Genomic DNA, 19,187 nt, shown 5'->3' with positions numbered 1-19,187 from the left:
CTCAAGCAGTCCTGGCCGTCCTTTTGTGAGCCAATCAGTAGTCTGAAGACTACAGACTGCACTGGATGCCTGTCGCTCGCAGATGCTCTACCAGGTGGTCGGCAGCTTGGGGTATTCGTCCTTGCTGATCTTCAAGTCCTCGAAGACCGAATCGTCACCTGCACAACACGTTAGCACGGGGAAGTACGTTGCAGACCTCCAGGCTTACCCTTGAGATGCTGAACTCGAAGCTCGTCTTCGTGCTCAAGCTGCTCGATCTCTTCTTTCGGCGTCTCCTTGTCATGCTTCTCATTCTTCTTTGTAGGCTCGACAGCCTTGTCAGTATTCTCACCAATGAGTAAGATTTGGCAGTACTCATGATCGAGGTATTTGGGTTTGACCTCGGCCCAGGCAAGGCCGCGGAACTCCTCAATAATCTCCTTGGAGAAGTCAGGTTTCTGAGGAAGGGAAGCGCTCGCTGGGCCACTGCGCTCGGGATTCTTTACGCTGATGACGAAGCTACCCTGGTCCTTGATGCCGAGGTCCTCCTGAACTTCGCCGATCTCGGATGGGATAGTGGTCGAATACACAAGATGGGTAGTAGCGTCCTCAGTCCGGGTGATGAGGTATACACCCTCTGCGACGGGGGTGACAGGGTCAGTGTGGCGAGTGCCTTGTGTTTGTGTGTTGTATTCGGCACCCTGGAAGAAGTTGTCCTTCAGGTCTTGGATGCTTGTATTCGCCTTCTCGACGAAAGCCATGAAGCGATCGTTCTGAGACTTGGGGAACACCTTCTTGGGTAAAGCGAACAAACGGTTGTTCTTGAGATCCTGAACAGCGCCATCACCTAGTTTGGCACCTGTGGGCAGAGGTCGGAGAACGAAGAACGTACGCTGGAGGTCGCCAACACTCTCAGCCTCATCGACGCTGACGCGATTGCGTGTGAAGAAGTAAATGACCCCCTTCTCGAGGATATTTGATGGTATCTTCTTCTCGCGCTGTGACGACTCTTTGATAGCGCCGTCAGCATTGACTTCAGGCTTTGTCGCCTCCTCAGTCTCGTTGACCGAAGACGTATCCGTCTTGCCGTCAGCTTCTTGACCGTTTGTGTCCTTTGCTTCCGTGCCTCTGTCGCTCTCGCTCTTCGCTGGCTGCTCGCCCGGTTGTGCTTCAGCTTTCTCGTTCTCGGCATCATTCACCACGTCTTGTGCGGCTTCTTGCATCTCAGTGTCGTCTTCGGCCTTCTTGCCGTCGTCCTTGTTATCTTTGGGCTTATTATCGAGCATGCTGTCGATAGTTGGCTGGTTTCTGGAGGTCTTCCGACCACGTTTGGGAGAGGTCTCAGCATCGGCGTCTGTATCAGGCTTTCGCTTGGTTCCAGCTACTGCAGTATCGTTGTTCTTAGCTGGGCTCGAGTTGTTGCTGCCATTACGTGTCGAAGAGCGTGTGCCTGCCATTGTGAAGTATTGGAATTTGAAAGCGAAAAAAAGAAGGATTTTAAACTGATTGATACCTCCAGCGTATAGGACGTTGAACCAATCAATCAATACCTCCAGCAGGTGTGATGAGGTGTGATGTTTCCTGGGGCGCGACTTGACTTTGAGCTGCTTCTCTAGCGCGTTTTTTCGCGTTCGATGATGATGTCACGAAACATTGTACCACACTAATGACCAGATCCGTGATCAGACACAGGAACACCGGCTGAACGATCGTTGGGGCACGGTCCTTGCCTCTTTAAGCCTGCCTGACGCCTGCACGCTGCCCACCTTTCGGTGTAGCACCACACAGGAAAGATCACTTACTTGCAAATCCATCACACCAGCTTCAAGAGGCACGACGGCTACGAACGGAACGTCTGGACCAGACCAGAAGACACTTGCGTCAAGATATGTGAATTCCTACGACTGTAGTTTCAAGAAAGCTCGTATACCTTCAGCAATGCCTTCAGGACTTGGCTTTTCAGCAACGACGTCAGGCGTAAAACCGAATTCATTGATCAAATAGTCGCGAGTCGTGGGGCCAATCGTTATTATCAGGATGTTTCTTGGGCCATCAATCTTCTTGGCTTTCCCGGTATCGCACTCCAGGAGGCCCAGACTTTCGAGCATGGCCTGGCAGCCTGTTGGTGAAAAGACCACGATCCATTGGTGCTTCAATCCGCTGTCTGCGTTGTTTCGCCATATTGTGGTAAAGTCGGTCTTGAATGAATGCATCTCGCCCGTCTCATATATGACCAGCTCATCCACTCTGGCGCTCCTATCTGAAGGCAGCTGTTCAGACTGCAGAGTCTTTGGAATGATGTCCCTTCTCTTATCGCCGACCATGAACAGGATCGGTGGATTCAAGACGCCAGAGTATAGGGAATTGTAGTGCTCCAGTATGAAGCCTGCAAGAGCTTCTCCATTACCTGTCTCCTCACCAAGAATGGGACAGCGCAGATTCAGCGCCTGCAGTCCACGTGCGGTGGCCGGTCCAACGACGTAGAGAGGCAGAGTCCCAGGTAGTAGTTCATCAACCGCATGGCTGCCTTCTTTTCGAATATCCTCCACTACTTCATTGAACGCTTCCACAGCCCGCTGTGAGGTGAAGATCAGGGCCCCATATGTCGCGAGACCCTTCTGCGATGTCGGCACGAGTCCTCGGTTGATTATGTGCTGGCGCACAGTGTCCAGGGCGTCCCGCTTGAACCTGTGCTCGAGGACAGGCACGAATACTGGTGCATATCGATTATTGTCGCAAGTCGAAAAGAGCTCCTCATATGTATCAGTCGGCGCTGACTTGGTCTTGAGTAGTAAAATTGGAGTCTTCCCTCGAGAGTGCTCCGCCATATTGTGATTGTCGAGTGAAAGAGTACAAGTTCTAAGTCAGGGCCGCTCCTGGTTAGAATTACGCTAACCGCAGTGTCGCCGCGGCTCACCCGTGCACCGCTCGAGGGAGCGACCCGCCCAATTTATCAATTATTTGTCCTCAGGACCTGATAGTCCCCATCTCCCTTGCCCAGTCCTCTCCTCTCCACTTTCGCCCGTCCGTCGCACTCCACCGATTGGATTTTCGACTCCAATTGATCGTCAAAATGGCTGAACTTGCGACTCCCTCTGCCGCCCAGGTGGCTACCGCCGATGCGACTGCTCCTCAAGAGAAGCAGCAGAACGTTCGCCCTGAGAAGCCTGATGAGGACAAGTACAAGGAGGACCTCGCCAAGGTAGAGAAGGAGCACCAGGCTGCGCAGGACAAGCTGGTATGTTTGATATTTTCGACATTTCGCTTAGTCGTTCGCACATGCTTGTCGCAGGTGTGCGCAGTACACCGTCGAGTACCTGCAGCGCCTGCAGACTATGCATCTTGAACAATGATTGCTAACAATATACCAGAATGCTGCTAAAGCCAAGCTCGAGACCGCCCGCCCGAACAACAAGGACTCTCCCAACGCCAAGCGCCAGCAGGAGCTCAAGACCGAGTTGAACGCTATCCGCCAGGCCCAGCAGGGCAACAAGACCGGCCGCAATGCCATCTTCGAGAAGATGAAGAAACTCGACGAGCAGCTCAAGTCCCGCCAAAACGAGCTCAAGAACAATAAGAGCCGTGTCAACTTCAAGTCCGCTGAGGATGTCGACCGGGAGATCGACCGTCTTCAGAAACAGGTTGACTCTGGCATGATGAAGCTGGTCGACGAGAAGAAGGCTCTGGCCGAGATCTCGTCGCTCCACAAGGTGCGCAAGAACTTCTCTGGCTTCGACTCGCAGCAGAAGGGTATCGACGACATCAAGACTCAGATCGCTGAGCAGAAGAAGCTCCTCGACGACCCTGAGCAGAAGGCGCTGAGTGAGAAGTACACCAAGCTTCAGACTGAGCTGGACGGCCTGAAGGCTGAGCAGGACGAGGCTTTCAAGAACCTCAAGGCTCTCCGTGAGCAGACCGACAAGGCTCGTGCTGAGCAGCAGGAGAAGTACCTTGCTAGGAAGGAGCTGAAGGACAAGTACTACCAGCAGAAGCGTGCATACCAGGAGTACGATTTCCAGGCCCGCAAGGCCCGCAACGAGCGCAGGAAGCAGGAGCAGGTTCAGTACTTGGCCGGCAAACGCAAGCAGGCTGCCGAACAGCGTCTCGAGGAGGCCAGCGCACCCGCGTACCAGGACGAGATCTACGCTACCGAGGGTCTCATCCGTCACTTCGACCCATCTGCTCTCCCCGCTAAGGAGACAGCGTCTGCCGGCAAGTTCGCCGCTTCGGCACAGCGTACTGTCGACGACTCTGCCATTAAGGGCACCCGTATCTCGAAGAAGGACACCGAGGAGGAGAACTACTTCATGGGTACCGGCGGAAAGAAGGGCAAGAAGGGCGGCAAGAAGGGAGGCGCTGCCCCGGCCGCTTCTAAGTTTAACCTGAACATTGGCATCATCGAGGAGCTTGCCAAGGTTGGTGTTGACGCACCTTCAAGCCAGGCTGATGTCCCTGCCACTGTTGAGAAGCTTAAGGAGAAGCTCGCACACTGGAAGGAGGACCAGGACCGCAAGACCAAGGAGGTACGTTTGCTGGACAATCTTGCACATAGTAGCATCATCTAACACATTCGCAGAACATTGAGAAGGCCAAGAAGGAGATTGCACGCCTCGAGGCTGAGGAGGACGCCGCCAACGGCACCACAGACGCCGTCCGCAAGCCTGCACAGAAGAACCAGGCCGTCAACGGTTCTGCTTCCCCATCCGCTGAGCTCGCTCAGGAGAACGACGCTGCTGCCGACGTTACCGAGGATCTGAAGAAAGCCTCCATCGAGGACAAGGAGGCTATTGAGGCATAGTGCGCCCGTGTTTCACAACCTGTTCATCTTGTGTGTCACTGAAAAGTCTGGCGATCTGTTCGAGATCTATTATGGCCATTGGTTCGGCATCTTATCCTATTTAGCTTCAATTATTCCCTCCAGCATGATTTATGGGACAACAGCGGCATAGCATGAGGTCTAGGTTCTGCGCAGTGTTCTATACGTTTTTCTGTTCTGCGTAGGAGCACTGGGTATTTAGATCGTAATATATCCCCTTAATGTTCAATCTGTGTGTGCATGTTTAAACGGCTGTATCTCTTAGAAAGGCAGATGAGGAGCGTAGGTAAAGCTTCAACAACCTCCGATTAGGATCAGCGACCACGGCTTGGTTCCGCTCTGTACTTGAGTATTCTAGTACAGTAAAAGGCTTTGTCTTGAGCTGCAAGACATTGAGGAGAATCGTAGTCTGTGTGAGTGTTTAGGAGCGTGTCGTGCGGCACTTCTGAAGGCAAACAATGGAACCTCTATTATCAAGCGGCTTCACAGCAACAAAATCACGCAATTGATTCCGTTAGCTGACAGCTCCGATCACGAAAGAACGGGTCCGTATTGTGGGGGTGTTGTACACTACGTCATCGAAGCGCTTCGAGCACCTCAAAACCAACCCCCTCTTCGTGCACCCATCTCACTACACCACACTCCTCAAAGGTACGACGACGTCAATGTTCCGTTCAATTACTCTCGCAAAACGCGGACTGACAGCTGTTTCACAGTCCCCATTCCAAACTAAATTCACACGAACATCACAAGCTTCCACCATGTCTTCCTTCAGCAACACCGACACCGGCTCCAAGACCGCCGACCCCTACACCGCGAAGAACAAGGATGAGGTCTCCTTAAAGGAGAAGGTCGAGGACCTCTTTACCTTCATCGACAAGACCAAGTTCTGCTTGTTCACTACACACGCCGGTGACAGCGACCTGCTCGCCAGCCGCGCTATGGCTCTCGCCGCCAAGGTACGTCATGAATGAGCTCGTCGTTGGAGCTGCATCTAACACGCTTGTAGGAGGGCAATGGCTTCGACCTCCTCTTCCACACCAACACCGAGTCCGGCAAGACCGATGACCTCAAGGAGGACTCATCAGTCAACATTGGCTTCATCAACCCCTCCGGCGAATGGGCTTCCATCTCTGGCCACGCCTCGATCGAGACCAACCGCGATGTTGTCAAGAAGCACTACTCACCAGCCCTGAAGGCCTGGATTGGTGATCTTGGTGACGGCAAGCACGATGGTGGCCCAGAGGACCCCCGCATTGGTATCATCAGGGTCAAGGCCAAGACTGCACAGTACGCTGTCTCGAGGAGAACCACCGTTGGTGGCTTCGTTGAGCTGGCCAAGGGCATCGCGACCGGCGAGTCTCCCAGCGTTAACAAGCTGAGGCACATTGACGAGTCTGAGGTCGCGCAGTGGAGGTCCCAGTAGATGGCTGTGGCTGGATGCCAGGCCTTACGATTATATGAAACGACCTTCGACGAGCGAGCTGAACCTCCCTTTGCGTACTGTGTGTAAAGGTTGAGGTGTCTCCTCTCCAATATATAATTAACCAAATAATGAACAAAACAATTCAAACAACTCACAGATGACTCTTTTTTATATGTGTAACTTCATGCCTTGTGTTATGATCCTTGTGTTATGATCCGTGGTTACTATACGAGTTGATAGCGGTGGAAAGGATAAGTTCCATGCGGAGGAAGGAGCAATTTCCAATGACGTCAGGCTTCGGCGCGGAAATCGCGACTTGATAACATGTGATTGTGAGGATTGTCAATTGCTGCAGGCACCGTTTCTTCTTCTCATTAACCTACCAACCCTCAGCGAACGATTTGAGCGTTGCCGTCCAATCTGCAAGAAATCCCCGGTGGCAATGGAGAACCCAGTCAAGGAGATAGCGGGTGTGATCCACCTGCTCACACAATCTCCACCTTCTACCCAGCGGCAGACGATTGATACTTACTTCACGCCCAATGCCTCCTTCACGCATCCGTTTTGCCGTACTGGGAAGTGGCCGAACTCAAGATTGTTAGTTGCGATCATCTACCGTTGGTACAAGATCATGAGCCCAAGTATAGACATCACAGTACAAAGTGTCGGTACGTACAACTCCCTACCATTACCTTTTCGACATAAGCTGACGTGCAACAGCGTTTGACAAACCGAACCTCATCCTATACGTGTCCATCTTCCAGATCTTCCGCATCTGGCTGATACCCTTCTACTACGCCCCGGTGTACCTGACCTCAGTCATCAAGCTCGAGTACAATGACAACGACGAGAAGTACTACATCGAATCGCAAGACGATCTCTACGCCATAGACCAGTGGATACGGTTCATCGCACCAGGAGGCTGGATACTGGTATACCTGTGGCAGTTCTGGGCCTCCTTCTTTTGTGTCATTGGCGCCATTGTGCTACACCCCATAACTCTTCTGGAAGAGCGCTCCAGCAAAGGCGATGGAGGAGAGGTCGAATGGCGGAGGAAGAAGGAGCAGGTTGGACGACTAGATGGCATGAGCGCGGAAGAGGTGTTGCAGAGAACGGAGCTGAAGGGCAGGATCATTGGTTGATAAACATAACGTGCTCGCGGTCCACATTCAGGACTGCGCATGTTCCTGAAGTGGCTCCGGTGAAGCTCGGTCAGCGTCTGGAGATACGAGTCTTTGAGGTGGAGACGATACGACGCCAACTGCGAACATTTGATTACAGCAGTACTCTACTATCGAATCTCAGTGAACCTTTCACTGGGCGTTACAGGACTGACAGCAGCGACTATTGCGCTCGAAGCATCTCCTACGAACAAGCGAGCAGATCGCACACGCACTTACACAGCAAAAGCATTACAGGGGTGTTCATGCAAAGCCGTTAATAATGCGTGTGACGACACCCATACGCATGCGCAAATCTATCGAAGGCTTGCAGCCTTGTTCAAGACGTGGCGAACAGCACATTCAACGTTGCACCCGCATGTATGCGCGCTCACGAGATCGCATCCTTCGAGCCTTGGATCTCCAGGCTGCAACCTCTAAAATTAGGACAGCAGACAGCAACTCGCCGACAGAAGCATCTTCCGACAGCACCAAACCACTTCGATATGTCCGAGCCGAGCTAAGATTATTCCCTTTCGCTCAAAGGAGGCATCGCATGAGTAACGTTGGCCGACTAAGATCCTACCGGTGTCCCGTACCATCGAACTCAGTGTTCGCCTCGGAACCGGCACAGGCACACATGCGTGGTATCTGAAAATCAATCTGACGGACAGTGACAGCTGATCTTGAGATGTGGAGGTGGTTCAAAAGCCGTCTCGATGTGTGGAAACGTCGAGACTACAATCCTTGTGTCGAATCCAAGACATAGGTCACGACACCCAAGCCGCGTGCAAGGCTCAAGCTTGCTTCTGATGAATGGGAGCTGAGATAAGGTAAGGCTCGAGCCAATGCCGAGGCGACTGCAGAGTCTTGACTCCTGTCACTGCCCTCAGAACAGCAAAGATCAGCCATCCGTCGCGTGCCGAGGGTACATTAGTGTACGCGAGGTGGCCCTGGCCGTGCAATTTGTGCAGGCAGCCCTGCGAGAAGGGAGGGTGTCGCGGGCGCTGGCTCTTGAACTGGCGTGCTTCTAGCGTAGACGGGGCGGCCGTTATGACGTCGAAACGCATCAAAACGACGGTTGTTGACATTCGCTAGACAGAACTGCCAAACGCGAGCAAGCCGCCGTACGAGAATTCTACCAACCCCGCGTAGGATTTACAAGATTAAGGACTGTGTGTGGCTTGCAGCATAAAATCCCTGCAAGAAATCGCGCTGTGCTTTCGGCCTACCGTATCCGATGATTAACCCTCTGGCGAATCACAATGCTGGCTTCTTAGTGTTCTCGTATTGAGGTCGCATGAGCAAGCAAACTCAACCATCGCGATTCACGACAAGCCGCCAAAACGAATCTCCAAGTCAAAGAACTGCTCTGTTCGGCCAATGATTCTTCAGCAATAATCAAGCACGGCACACTTGCCTTTGTGGAGGAAGCAAGACCTAGAGAAGGGAAGATATTTGCAGGTATGTCCGAACAGCGTCTTGATCGACCCAAGGGTTACCGTTCTGACTCCCGTCATTTGGCCATACGCTGTCTAACATGCGATAGAGCACGCGCGAAGAGGCACAGCTCATCCTAGGTCAATAGTGTACGGGGTCTAAGAGACAAGCTTTGCCTCTTAACAACAGTACGCCGATGTATATTTGGGTGCCTTGAACAAGGCCTGGTAGTATATAGTCTTTCTTTGACCCAGACCCCTTTGCCGTCGTCTCTATGCCGTCTCTCGCTCTTCCGTCTTGCCCTGCATAGCTGGTTGCAACTGCCACTCGTTTCTGGTACCAGTAATTACACCTGTCGATCGTTGGAATATACATCTACCGTAATCACTACACCACCCCTTCGTTGCATCGCAAGAATATCATTAGCCGTGTACACCTACAAACCTACAACATGTCCCTCAAGTACCTCACCCTTGCGCTTGCCGTTATCGCCGCCGCGGCGCCTGGATCTCCCTACCAGGCTCTCGAAGCCCAAGCTTCCAGCGACAACCCATGCGAGCCCTGCCAGCCCTCCGGCGCGACTGGCACCGACCCGCCCGCAGTCGGCTCTGATCTGTCCTCGCTCTATGTTGATGTCCTCAGCTCGGTCCAGGGCATCTCCTTCAACAAGCGCGGTCTGACCCCCCGCGCAGCAACCTCCGGCTTCTGCTGCGTTGCCTCCCTCAACTGCGTCAACGTCCAATCCCTCAACATCCCCATGTGCTACGACAAGTTCACCACAAACTTCAAGTTCCCCGACGGCTCGTATGGATCTCTGACTACCGGAGACTATGTTTCCAACGGCCAGACTATCAATCTCCTCAGTGGCGACTACTCGGGTGGAAACATCTACTCCGCTGCTCCCCAGGACAAGCCTGACACCTCTACTCTCAGCGTTCCCGCGCAGTATACAGGGACTGGTGTTGGCGCTGCGATTCCCGCGTCTGAACTCGGCTCTGTCATCGTCTACACAACAACTATCCCCGGCACAACGTTCACCGCTCCGACAACTGTTCCTGGAACCGTCCGCGCAGCGACTGTGAACGGTCTTGTGGTTAGCACTAGCATTGCGCCCCAGACTATCATCCAGGCTACTACTGTTGCGCCCCAGACCACTGTTGTTACCACACAGGCTCCCGACGCGAGTGCGGCGGCATCGAGCAAGGGTGCGGCGGGTGTAGTTGGTGTTGACTCGTCGAAGTCGTTTGGTGTGTCGGTTTTGGGCGCGCTGATGTATTTTTTGATGTAAGAGGGCAGTTGGCTTGGTTGGTGTTCAGTTCTGGTGTCGGGGTAGTATCTTTTAGAATTGGATTGAATAGATGGAGGGATGATACCCTGGGATGGCTACGTGCATAGAACGCTCATGCGATACGTTTAATGAATAAATTTAGTCCTCATTCGAAGTTGTACTGTGAACGTGAGTGTATCGAAGGGCTCCAGAACGCATTTTACACAAGCAGATCATACCATTTCGTTATTGCGCATTGGCTACGTGCATTCCCCCACGTCTCCTAGAGGTCCTCCGTACAATAAAACCCGTCACCCTGAACGGCAGCCCCCATCACAGTCGAGGACTACCTGTCCTTATTGACCCGTCAAGAAGATACCGCCCGTATGCTGGTAAATCTCCATATCAAGGTCTACTGAGTTCTACTTGCTAGTTCGACGGAGACAGGAACCTTTCGGTTGGCCCCGCCCATCAGTCGCTTCAGATGCGCTTCGTAGTAGTGCTCCATTGGCTTGCTGGGGTCAAGCTGGTGTTCGTCGTGAGCAAGGTTCTCGAGGCACTTCAGAGCCCGCACGAAACGGCCTTCCACCTCCTCCTTCCACGTGCTCATCTCGGTGACTCCAGTCGCAAAGCTCTTCGCACTGTCAGGGTGGTGACTTCCTGAGCCAATGCCTGTTGGGCTAGCGCTCTCAATGATGTCGGTGCTGTTGAAAGGCACAGGAGGTCGGTCTGCAAGATCGTTGGACGTGAAAGAAATGAGCCCCATTGGGTTGATACGAGGCGAGCCTAGGGCAATGGGAACTGAGCTCATGTTTAGGTGGGGAAAACAAGGTACCAAGGAAAAGTAGACTTACTGTCGTGCCTGTCCATTCCACCGTCGCTGCGCAGATCGCTCATGCTGTCGCTCTCGTCGTCCGCTGGGACAGAAGAACGAATGGAGCGGCCACTGTTCGACATTATGTCTGAGTCATGGTGAAAGTTGCGGCCCTCGGCCATGGCCCGGGCGAGTCTATCGCCAATGGTGCTCAATCCGCGGCTACGGGTGTAAGGGTAGCGGTAGACGACAGAAGTTGCTGGTGAAGTGACCGCCGGGGTGTTAATAGGCGGCGTTGGGTACATCGCTTCCTCGGCTGCTTCGTTCAGGCTTTCTGCAATAGGTGCCAGGATCTTGGTCATAGCATGGAAATCGATCTCGGGTGGTGGATCAACAACCTCGCTGTCAAGCGCTTCTGTGAGAGGTGTAGGGTTGGGGACAGTCGCGGCATCCGAGGCAGAGACCGAATACTGGGAGCCCGGAGAAGTGACCTTCGAGGGTGTGGTGAACTGGGACGCCATTGTTGCAGCTGATGGTCAGGTTTGGTGATACGCGTATTAGAAGTAGAAAACGAACGCAGGAGAGGGAGAGGTTCGTTTGGTGGACGACCTGAATACTCACTCTTTGCTTGACAGTGTAGTACGGTGTCGAGGCTGCGCTTGCTGGTGTTGATCTAGGCGAGCAGCTCGCCGGCAATCGAAGTTGGTGTGAATAGAAGAATGGGAGGCGCGGGGTTTTGTTGTTGTTGTTGTGGGGAAGCTCTTGCGGAGTGTGGAGATGAGCGTGAGTTGGGGTCGGTGCGCCTGCCAGGTGACGAAGAGGGTAGCAACGGTGGACCTCGAGAGCAGGTCTGGATCGGCAGCGATTGGTGGTTTGCCAGAACTGGCAGGAAGCAAATGTAACTGCAAGTCAACCCAACGAAGGCGAATGTAACATGACACGTACAATCATCTCCCATTCACCTACGCAACTCTTGATGGTAGATGAGCCACACCGCTTATCCTGGTGCTCACGCTGCGCTGTCGATACACATCGATCTCTGCAGAGGTGGTTCTGAATACTGAAGTGCTGGATGGCAGATCGTGCAGCGCAATGCCTGAGGTGTTTGCCGTCTCGGTAGCCCTTTCACCAGTCTGTGACCCATCGCTTGTCCTTGATACACCGTTCTTGCCATGCTTCTCTTTCAGCCAAGGTATCAGGTTGTAGTATGCGCCGCAAGCAAAGATACCAATCCAAAGCACCAGCTCCGTCGCGTAGATGATCATGCCCAGGATGTCGAGCTTGCTGTGGAAGATGACAGAGAGCAATGAGGTCAGGTCTCCCAGAGCATCGAGTCCTACAAAGATGAAGGAGATGCCTCGCACCGTACGGTGACGGTAGATGTCCAAGTAGTGACTCCCCACACCTGCCGCAAGCAAGGTTGCAGCAAGGACAGCCATCAGAATCAAGGGCCATTCCAGGTCTCTTTCTCTTGCATGGCGCGAAGCAACGATGAGAGCGGCTTGCACGCCACCCATGAGGCAGGCAACGGGAACGACGAGGGTGAGTGAGCGAAAGACAGACCAGTCCTGTAGTAAGATTCAGTTTCCGGTATCCCTCTAAACCCAAACCATGTCCATACCTTTTCATAGTAGTAGCATTGGATCCATGTCACCAAGCTCAACACGGTGAGGATCTGAGGCTGGATGCGCAGAGCAATGTTGAAATCTTCGACGATATTGTAGACACCTAGTGGTACTCCAGCCCAAGCCCAGAGCATCATCATCGTAGGCTGTAACCCAATGGCATTGTGCCGGCGATAGTTGATGATGATTTGGGGCACCAATTGGATGGACCAGCAGACCTGCTCTTGTTAGCCAGACACCTAGTGAGTGAGAGGGTTGGATAGCACATACAGCGCCTAAGGTCCCAAGCACGTTCGCAGCAGCAGGCACATCCATAATTATGTGATGATAGCAGGGTATGAGTAAGAAAGTCGTGATGGAGAGATGGTGCACGAGAGCTGCAGCAGCGTCAAGCTCTACTTTATAGTAACGGCACCAAGAATGATTCGAGAGCGCTCTTCAATCAATTCGAAAGCACCCTTCAGCGGATTCAAAAGCATGGAAATGCATCTCATCGCAGCCAAGCCAAGTTCAAAAGCACTGAAGCCCTCTGAACTCGCTTGTCCGCTGTACGTCGATCAACCAGGCTGACCCCTGCACGCGCCAGCTCCGAAGCAAGGCTGCAGTGCCGATCTTCAATTCAGGTTCGCGATGCTTTGAAATCACCAACACCACAGTCACTACAGTACAGAGCAAGGGCAATGGCATCGATACCGACAGAAACACAAGAGAAGAAAGACACAGAAAAGGTGCTCCCGGGCGGCAAGAAGATAATCAATGGCATCGTTTACGACGCAGATGGCAAGCCGTGAGTACCTTCACTACGCAATGCGCCGGACGAGATGCAGCGCCCGCAGCGCATGCAACAAATGGTCTGAGAAAGCAGAATGCCAACAAATGCTACGTAGATGTCGGACCTGCAACGATATGTCCGCCCTATTCGCGATGGGCAAGAAAACCAAGAAACTCGCCGCACCACCCGCGCTCCCCAAAGACTGCCCTCCCGACGTCGCCCAACTAGGCCGTTCCTCTTGGACCCTCCTACACTCTATAACTGCAACCTATCCCGAGTCGCCCTCACCCTCCCTACAAACCGAAACCTCCGCGTTCCTTCGCACGTTCGGCAAGCTGTACCCGTGCTGGGTGTGCGCGGAGGATTTCCAGGACTGGATGAAGGTTAATACGCCGCGAGTGAGCAGTCGCAGTGAGTTCGGGCAGTGGATGTGCGAGGCGCATAACGCGGTGAATCTGAAGCTGGGGAAGAAGGAGTTTGATTGTAACAAGTGGGAGGAGCGGTGGAGAACGGGGTGGAAGGATGGGAGGTGTGATCCTTGAGCATGAAGATGATGAGTGGTATACAGGAGTAGAGGAAGATATACAATGGTGTACGACTATATGTGTATATGAAGAGGCTTGGGATTGTACGGTATGCGTAGCGGCTGCGCGAACACCACTTCTGTAACAACACAACACGATTCAAGAGCATAGACATTGGCATTGGGCGGCGTTTAGAGAACCATCATCTCAATCTTACCATTCAGCTTGGTATTCCAGCGTGCTCTTCGTCCGGAATCTACATAAACACGCGTTTTGCGTCCTTCCTCCAGCTTCTGGGCCGTGGAACTGCTAGTGAGGACTAGTCACGCCCGACTACCACATCCCACATCTGCAACATGAGATCAAGGTCCCTTTCAAATACTAGGCGGGGGCTGTGCATAATGAGCTCATAGATATCGTCTTGAGGAGCGAATGTTTGCTGCCTCATCCATCTGTTCACGCATACCCACGACAGCCGTCATGTATCTGTACCCCATCGAGAGTCTGCGCCTCAAGTATGGCCATCGTACGACATCTGCTACCAGCGGTCCTACCGATGCACCTTCACCAGACGAGTCTCCCGACTTCTCGCAACCACTCAGTCGCATTGATCGAGGCTCAGCCATCGCCCTAGGCATTCTTCTCATCTTAATCTTTTCTGCGGTTGGCTGGTTCTGCAGTATACAGATCAAGAGAAAGAAGGAGAGGGACGCTGAACAGAGGCTGTCGAGACAAGCGAGTGCTGCTGCCGAGCGCGGCAGAAGTCTTGGTGGAGGAATCCCACGATTCTCAATGGACAAGTTGCTCTTTATAGGAGCATCACCCAGGTCGCGAGCGGATTCTGGAATGAGCACGCTGGTGGGTGGCCGGTCGGCTGGTGGATGTGCTGGAGATAATGGGAACAATGAGAAAGGAGTTTGCTCGTGGCCAGGGTTGAGTCCACGGCCATGTTCTCGAAGCGACACACAGCACCCATACTCTGCAGCAGGTATACCCCAGGCACCTGGAGACCATCAAAGGCCCATGGACCGTGAAAGGTCACTGTCACCTCTCTCCCAGGCTACACCACTGCGAGATCGATCCTTCGATCCTCCAGCACCGCGACGTGCATCATATCATAGACGCCAGAGTAGCATGCGTTCTGTCGACGAGTACATACCAACCCGCCGAGCTTCGTTGTCCCAGAAACAGTACGACAAGCGGTGGTGGAGTGAGGTGGCTTCTCCCAGTGGCTGCACAGCGCGTGCCAATCGACGCCTCTCAACACTTGCGCCCATCCTTGAGCCCGAGGCTGTCCTTCAGGCAGGGTTGTTTGATGATGTCCACGTATGTGAGTGCAGCAGACGAAGTAGTTTACATGCTCTCAGCGGGCGGTCGTCAGTAAATCCAGTCGAACGATGATACCTATTGTGTTAGTATTGTGAGGCATGTAATTGGGGGATGCTTTGGGAGGAGGCATATAATGTAAACAATTCGAACAAAGTTATGCCAAGTTGCATTCGAAAGTCGCTCGTGCTTCGATTGAGTTTGAAATTTCAGCCGTGAAAATATACGGCTCCAAGATCTTATTCGTTCTTACTACCGTCAAACAATCCGTTTCGTCAATGCAATATGTCATCTCTTCACAAAAGGTTTGCTCCAGAATGATGTATCTAAGATGAGCCCAGACCAGCTAGTCGCTCAGTCGATCGTAACGGTACGAGCGGAAATGCTTCCAGATGCCAAGTAGGCTTCGTGACTTGATCTCGTTGTAAATGCCGCACATGTAAATTACTGAGACGAGCTTATCGCATGATCTCCTGGTAGATGAGAACTGTGTGTCGTTAGTAGCGAAATAAAGAGTCGTCATGGACTACGTACGCTTCAATTGCTCCTTGGTCAAGTTGTCCTTGTTCTTGTCAAAGTCGAAGAATTCCTCGGGAATTGGGTCGGCGGTCGGCTCATCATCGGGGTCGTGGTAAGGCTCCAGGTATGGGTGCTTCAGCGCCTCCTCAACTGTGATACGCTTGACCGGGTTGAATGCAAGCAATCGCTCAAGCAGGTCGAGCGCAAGGTCGTTGGTCTTAGGGAACATAGCCTTCCACGGGATCTTCTTCTTGAAGGGGAGCGAGCGAATGTATTCACGAGCGCGACGGGATTTGATGCCGTAATAGTCCTCCATGGTAGGCGTACCAAGGACATCGAGGATCAATGTGAGCTGGTGGTGGTCTGCAACTTGTTAGCCATAATACCAAGACATGGAGCTCCTCAAGACTCACAATCCTTTCCAGGGAACAATGGTTTGCCGCTCAGCATCTCAGCCAAGATACAACCAACACTCCACACATCGATAGCCTTTGTGTACTCCTTGAAGGTAAGCATGATCTCTGGTGCACGGTACCAACGCGTGGCAACATATTCCGTCATGAAACCAGAGTTATCCTCGGTAGAAGCGGCGGATCGCGCAAGACCGAAATCGCAGACTTTGAGATCGCAGTTCGCGTTGAGCAACAGGTTGGAGGGCTTGAGATCGCGGTGGAGGACGTTCGCTGAGTGCATAGCCTTCAGAGCGCGCAGTGTCTGGTAGATGAAGTACTGGCAGTGGTCGTCTGACAGCTCTTGTGTGCGGATAACGCGGTGCATGTCGGTCTCCATGAGTTCCTGCGGCTTGTGTCAGTCTCCTCTCTACTCCAGCTGTATGCAGATGCGCACCTGGATGAGGTAGACCTCAGTGAACGTCTCGTAGTTGCGAGGCTTCTGGATGTCAAGAATCGAGATGATGTTTTCGTGGTTGAAATACCGCAGCAACTTCATCTCTCGCAGTGTTCGCAGACAGAACATGGAGTGGTCGAATGGTGTGATCTTCTTGATAGCCACTTTCTGACCGGAAGGCTTGTGCAGCGCGGAGCTGTCAGAAAGTTAGCAACTGCGCTGCCGCTGTCAATCGCGGTTCCACGTACCAGACAACACCGTATGCGCCCTCTCCTACAACATCCTGGATGTCATACTGCTCGGACACGTTGAAGGAGATCTTCCTAGAGCCTCCGCTCCCTGCTGGAGGCATACTGGCGGCTGTTGTGGGTTGTAGGCTCGGTTACTGGAGGTTCTTGGTCGGTCGAGGGGAGCTGCTACTCAATTCTTGCGTGCAGCGAGTAGGTGAGGTTCGTCAATGGAAGGTGGAAGGTGGAAGGTAGGTATGACAGCAAAGACGTCAAAGCACAATCTGCGACCATTATTTGTCAGTACAAGACCAGGGAAGGTAGAGCTGTGGCCATTGTCTGCAGGACATAAGCTGTGTCTTGGTTCGTATCCACCCGGCCCGGGGCAGTTTATGGTGAAACGGTGCAGTGTCATGACGGTGAGCTCAGCCCCACGTGCTCCTTTGAGACGCGGGACCAAACGAGACTCCCGTGTTGACAATGGAGCATTGCCAGGAACAAAGAGGCTGACTAGTCGCTGCACAGCCACCATGCGAGCTGAGTGAGAGACATCCACATACCTCTAAGTCAAATTTGCTATGTTGCACACAGGAGAAAGCAGAGAAATTGAGCTCGGAGGCGGTGCTCTTCTAGGCGATATCCAACGTGCTGCAGTGTCGTGCGCACTCGTAAAGTGGCGCGTCGACTGACTGAGGGGTGCGCTAATTGATGCCGAACGCTGTAGACGGGTCGTTTAGCCTTTGATCGGCGGCTATTGACCTCGACGGCGTATGATTGTGCGAGAGCAAAGGAGAGTCGAGGTGGTGACAAGAGAGCGCGGGAGCGATATGAGGTGAGAAGGGCGCTCACTGAGGGGCAGGATCTACCAGGGTCTGCGGGTGCTTGATCGCCAGGTCAGCCTCCAAATGTGCTGAGATGCAGTGGAAAAGGGTGAAGACGAACGTGGCAATGCACTGCGATGTACAGAGGCCTGACAGCACACAAAGGCTGTTTGTTCTCCAAGCTTTTCTATCTTGTAATGGAGAGGAAGGTGCGATGGCGGCGTTACTGCTGATGGTATGGTGGGGTATCTGCAGCTCAAGGCGGGCAAGCACACGCAGGAACGGTTCTCACTCGACGAGCACAACACCACAAGCAAGGATGAAAGCGAGATCAGATTGGGAACAACCTGCAGCTGGCAGCACGCAGTTATAGCAACCCGCGAAAGTAACACCTCTGTCTGAAGGCTGCTACCGCCGCGTGAGCTTCCTTCCGCTACTAGTGCTAGCCGCCGCATCAGTAGGACCAGCCAATAGCACGGAGAACAGGGCAGGAAAACCGAGCCTATGTCGCGGACTCCCGCACGATGCACAAGTAGGCCACTCTGTTGGGGCCTGCACGAGAGTCATCACAAACTTTGCGACTGCGTTTTGCATCTGTCTGTGGTAAGAGCGACCTTGTCTTATGTGTCTCGGCTCTGCAGATGCCCCACCACCTCTTCACCCACATCTCGCTTCTGAGAGACTGCACAGCTTCTCGTCACGCAGCGAACGACACCAACTGCCTGGCTCCCCGTGTACTTCTCGTTAACGTCTTGTCCATTCCAGTTCTGGAGGCCAACATCTGAAACCTCCTCGTCTGCAGGGGTCTAGTTCCAAGGGGCAGCCGACATAACGAATGGGGTGAAGGGTGTCACATCTAAACTTAGCAGGGCCGCTATAGCGGCCTTCATTGGCTACATGACCGGCATGTGGTCATTTCGGACGTCTGCCAACTTTCTGTTGTCTGAGATCTTGACAGCGCGACAATCGAATGGTCGAAGGTTTGATTCTTCATAGTGAGCAAGCTAACAGCATGGAAGGACTGCAAGGCTTCTGGAAGTCTGTTTCGGCATGAAGATCCAATGTCCCGGACACGCACACCCACCAATGCACCGAGACATCACTACATTAACATCTGCTGAGGATCGAGCAAAGCACTTTGCGACATTGAAAGAGCATGGAGTGTAGAAGGTACTACCGGTTACGCAGTGGTCCTGGGCGGACATCCTGAATGCAAAATTACCTAGTTTGTACTGCATGAGCGTTCCAGCAATATACGTTGGCAAGATGGGGTGAAAATGTCCGAAGTATGGTTTGACAACTACATCTCAATGCAGCACACTTCGTCATATTCGTCTAGGACTCTGTATACTGTATCTTCACCTGCATATGGATTCTGGGTGTTCCAGACAGCTTGCATAGATTTTGTGGCTCGTGCATCCCTGCTCGTTGCCTCTCCTCACTATCATCAGTCAATCTTCACCTTCATCTCCAATGCCGCTGGGAGGTCCTCAAGATGATGACGGTGAACAGTGAACTAACCTGGTAGCCGGAAAAAACACTCAAGGACAAATCCGACGTTGACCTTTTTACACCGTTGCTCCCCTACTCACTGTCACCTACCTCGAAGCATTCGCTCAGTCAAT

At 53.0% G+C, this 19,187-nt stretch overlaps 11 protein-coding genes across 11 annotated transcripts; 5 read left to right on the top strand and 6 right to left on the bottom strand.

The window, feature by feature from the left end:
* Nucleotides 1-87: 87 nt before the first annotated feature.
* Nucleotides 88-1,436, bottom strand: BU25DRAFT_418566 (uncharacterized protein; the record flags this gene model as incomplete). Its single annotated transcript, XM_033707880.1, has 2 exons — nucleotides 88-158; nucleotides 209-1,436. The coding sequence occupies 2 exons, from the start codon at nucleotides 1,434-1,436 to the stop codon at nucleotides 88-90; spliced, it is 1,299 nt and encodes a 432-aa protein (XP_033566013.1).
* A 220-nt stretch (nucleotides 1,437-1,656) lies between these two features.
* On the bottom strand, nucleotides 1,657-2,887 carry BU25DRAFT_197621 (tetrapyrrole biosynthesis, uroporphyrinogen III synthase). The gene has a single exon (XM_033701070.1). It carries the CDS (start codon nucleotides 2,805-2,807, stop codon nucleotides 1,878-1,880), a length of 930 nt encoding a protein of 309 aa, XP_033566012.1. The 5' UTR covers nucleotides 2,808-2,887; the 3' UTR covers nucleotides 1,657-1,877.
* A 53-nt stretch (nucleotides 2,888-2,940) lies between these two features.
* Nucleotides 2,941-5,012, top strand: BU25DRAFT_488363 (uncharacterized protein). The gene is made up of 3 exons (XM_033711346.1): nucleotides 2,941-3,217; nucleotides 3,351-4,502; nucleotides 4,556-5,012. The coding sequence occupies exons 1-3, from the start codon at nucleotides 3,053-3,055 to the stop codon at nucleotides 4,775-4,777; spliced, it is 1,539 nt and encodes a 512-aa protein (XP_033566011.1). The 5' UTR covers nucleotides 2,941-3,052; the 3' UTR covers nucleotides 4,778-5,012.
* A 544-nt stretch (nucleotides 5,013-5,556) lies between these two features.
* Nucleotides 5,557-6,221, top strand: BU25DRAFT_332369 (uncharacterized protein; the record flags this gene model as incomplete). Its single annotated transcript, XM_033702436.1, has 2 exons — nucleotides 5,557-5,754; nucleotides 5,805-6,221. The coding sequence occupies 2 exons, from the start codon at nucleotides 5,557-5,559 to the stop codon at nucleotides 6,219-6,221; spliced, it is 615 nt and encodes a 204-aa protein (XP_033566010.1).
* A 442-nt stretch (nucleotides 6,222-6,663) lies between these two features.
* On the top strand, nucleotides 6,664-7,363 carry BU25DRAFT_455237 (uncharacterized protein; the record flags this gene model as incomplete). Its single annotated transcript, XM_033709931.1, has 2 exons — nucleotides 6,664-6,889; nucleotides 6,942-7,363. The coding sequence occupies 2 exons, from the start codon at nucleotides 6,664-6,666 to the stop codon at nucleotides 7,361-7,363; spliced, it is 648 nt and encodes a 215-aa protein (XP_033566009.1).
* Nucleotides 7,364-8,872: 1,509 nt separating this feature from the next.
* BU25DRAFT_197534 (uncharacterized protein) lies at nucleotides 8,873-10,257 on the top strand. Its single transcript, XM_033701069.1, has one exon. It carries the CDS (start codon nucleotides 9,273-9,275, stop codon nucleotides 10,107-10,109), a length of 837 nt encoding a protein of 278 aa, XP_033566008.1. The 5' UTR covers nucleotides 8,873-9,272; the 3' UTR covers nucleotides 10,110-10,257.
* Nucleotides 10,258-10,456: 199 nt separating this feature from the next.
* On the bottom strand, nucleotides 10,457-11,628 carry BU25DRAFT_488359 (uncharacterized protein). The gene is made up of 2 exons (XM_033711345.1): nucleotides 10,943-11,628; nucleotides 10,457-10,889 (listed from the first exon to the last, which is right to left on the bottom strand). Exons 1-2 carry the CDS (start codon nucleotides 11,421-11,423, stop codon nucleotides 10,501-10,503), a joined length of 870 nt encoding a protein of 289 aa, XP_033566007.1. The 5' UTR covers nucleotides 11,424-11,628; the 3' UTR covers nucleotides 10,457-10,500.
* A 215-nt stretch (nucleotides 11,629-11,843) lies between these two features.
* Nucleotides 11,844-12,842, bottom strand: BU25DRAFT_385475 (uncharacterized protein; the record flags this gene model as incomplete). The annotated part of the gene is made up of 3 exons (XM_033704367.1): nucleotides 11,844-12,470; nucleotides 12,524-12,745; nucleotides 12,798-12,842. 3 exons carry the CDS (start codon nucleotides 12,840-12,842, stop codon nucleotides 11,865-11,867), a joined length of 873 nt encoding a protein of 290 aa, XP_033566006.1. The 3' UTR covers nucleotides 11,844-11,864.
* A 340-nt stretch (nucleotides 12,843-13,182) lies between these two features.
* On the top strand, nucleotides 13,183-14,028 carry BU25DRAFT_407456 (mitochondrial FAD-linked sulfhydryl oxidase ERV1). The gene is made up of 2 exons (XM_033705539.1): nucleotides 13,183-13,314; nucleotides 13,415-14,028. Exons 1-2 carry the CDS (start codon nucleotides 13,208-13,210, stop codon nucleotides 13,839-13,841), a joined length of 534 nt encoding a protein of 177 aa, XP_033566005.1. The 5' UTR covers nucleotides 13,183-13,207; the 3' UTR covers nucleotides 13,842-14,028.
* Nucleotides 14,029-15,545: 1,517 nt separating this feature from the next.
* On the bottom strand, nucleotides 15,546-16,981 carry BU25DRAFT_197480 (Pkinase-domain-containing protein). Its single transcript, XM_033701068.1, has 5 exons — nucleotides 16,763-16,981; nucleotides 16,515-16,710; nucleotides 16,082-16,463; nucleotides 15,684-16,031; nucleotides 15,546-15,636 (listed from the first exon to the last, which is right to left on the bottom strand). The coding sequence occupies exons 1-5, from the start codon at nucleotides 16,864-16,866 to the stop codon at nucleotides 15,608-15,610; spliced, it is 1,059 nt and encodes a 352-aa protein (XP_033566004.1). The 5' UTR covers nucleotides 16,867-16,981; the 3' UTR covers nucleotides 15,546-15,607.
* BU25DRAFT_197464 (uncharacterized protein) lies at nucleotides 16,954-18,291 on the bottom strand. Its single transcript, XM_033701067.1, has 3 exons — nucleotides 17,684-18,291; nucleotides 17,302-17,622; nucleotides 16,954-17,025 (listed from the first exon to the last, which is right to left on the bottom strand). Exons 1-2 carry the CDS (start codon nucleotides 18,015-18,017, stop codon nucleotides 17,318-17,320), a joined length of 639 nt encoding a protein of 212 aa, XP_033566003.1. The 5' UTR covers nucleotides 18,018-18,291; the 3' UTR covers nucleotides 16,954-17,025; nucleotides 17,302-17,317.
* Between the last annotated feature and the right edge of the window lie 896 nt (nucleotides 18,292-19,187).

Source organism: Macroventuria anomochaeta, assembly GCF_010093625.1.
Source record: "Macroventuria anomochaeta strain CBS 525.71 unplaced genomic scaffold BU25scaffold_4, whole genome shotgun sequence".
In the NCBI taxonomy this organism is placed as follows: domain Eukaryota; kingdom Fungi; phylum Ascomycota; class Dothideomycetes; order Pleosporales; family Didymellaceae; genus Macroventuria; species Macroventuria anomochaeta.
Note: the sequence above shows the minus strand (reverse complement) of the source record. Positions and strands in the feature narration are given on the sequence as shown.

Excerpts from the sequence above, each read along its gene's own strand:
- BU25DRAFT_407456 (XM_033705539.1), top strand. The coding sequence starts at position 13,208 with ATGGCATCGATACCGACAGAAACACAAGAGAAGAAAGACACAGAAAAG. Across the intron at positions 13,315-13,414 it reads TACGACGCAGATGGCAAGCC|ATGTCGGACCTGCAACGATA; the intron begins GTGAGTACCTTC and ends AATGCTACGTAG.
- BU25DRAFT_197534 (XM_033701069.1), top strand. The coding sequence starts at position 9,273 with ATGTCCCTCAAGTACCTCACCCTTGCGCTTGCCGTTATCGCCGCCGCG.
- BU25DRAFT_197480 (XM_033701068.1), bottom strand. The coding sequence starts at position 16,866 with ATGCCTCCAGCAGGGAGCGGAGGCTCTAGGAAGATCTCCTTCAACGTG. Across the intron at positions 16,464-16,514 it reads CTGAGGTCTACCTCATCCAG|GAACTCATGGAGACCGACAT; the intron begins GTGCGCATCTGC and ends CACAAGCCGCAG. Across the intron at positions 16,032-16,081 it reads ATTGTTCCCTGGAAAGGATT|ACCACCACCAGCTCACATTG; the intron begins GTGAGTCTTGAG and ends AACAAGTTGCAG.
- BU25DRAFT_197464 (XM_033701067.1), bottom strand. The coding sequence starts at position 18,017 with ATGCGGCGGCTAGCACTAGTAGCGGAAGGAAGCTCACGCGGCGGTAGC. Across the intron at positions 17,623-17,683 it reads ACATCGCAGTGCATTGCCAC|CACCCGCAGACCCTGGTAGA; the intron begins GTTCGTCTTCAC and ends CTGGCGATCAAG.
- BU25DRAFT_197621 (XM_033701070.1), bottom strand. The coding sequence starts at position 2,807 with ATGGCGGAGCACTCTCGAGGGAAGACTCCAATTTTACTACTCAAGACC.
- BU25DRAFT_488359 (XM_033711345.1), bottom strand. The coding sequence starts at position 11,423 with ATGGCGTCCCAGTTCACCACACCCTCGAAGGTCACTTCTCCGGGCTCC. Across the intron at positions 10,890-10,942 it reads TGGAATGGACAGGCACGACA|TTCCCATTGCCCTAGGCTCG; the intron begins GTAAGTCTACTT and ends ACATGAGCTCAG.
- BU25DRAFT_488363 (XM_033711346.1), top strand. The coding sequence starts at position 3,053 with ATGGCTGAACTTGCGACTCCCTCTGCCGCCCAGGTGGCTACCGCCGAT. Across the intron at positions 3,218-3,350 it reads AGGCTGCGCAGGACAAGCTG|AATGCTGCTAAAGCCAAGCT; the intron begins GTATGTTTGATA and ends ACAATATACCAG. Across the intron at positions 4,503-4,555 it reads AGGACCGCAAGACCAAGGAG|AACATTGAGAAGGCCAAGAA; the intron begins GTACGTTTGCTG and ends ACACATTCGCAG.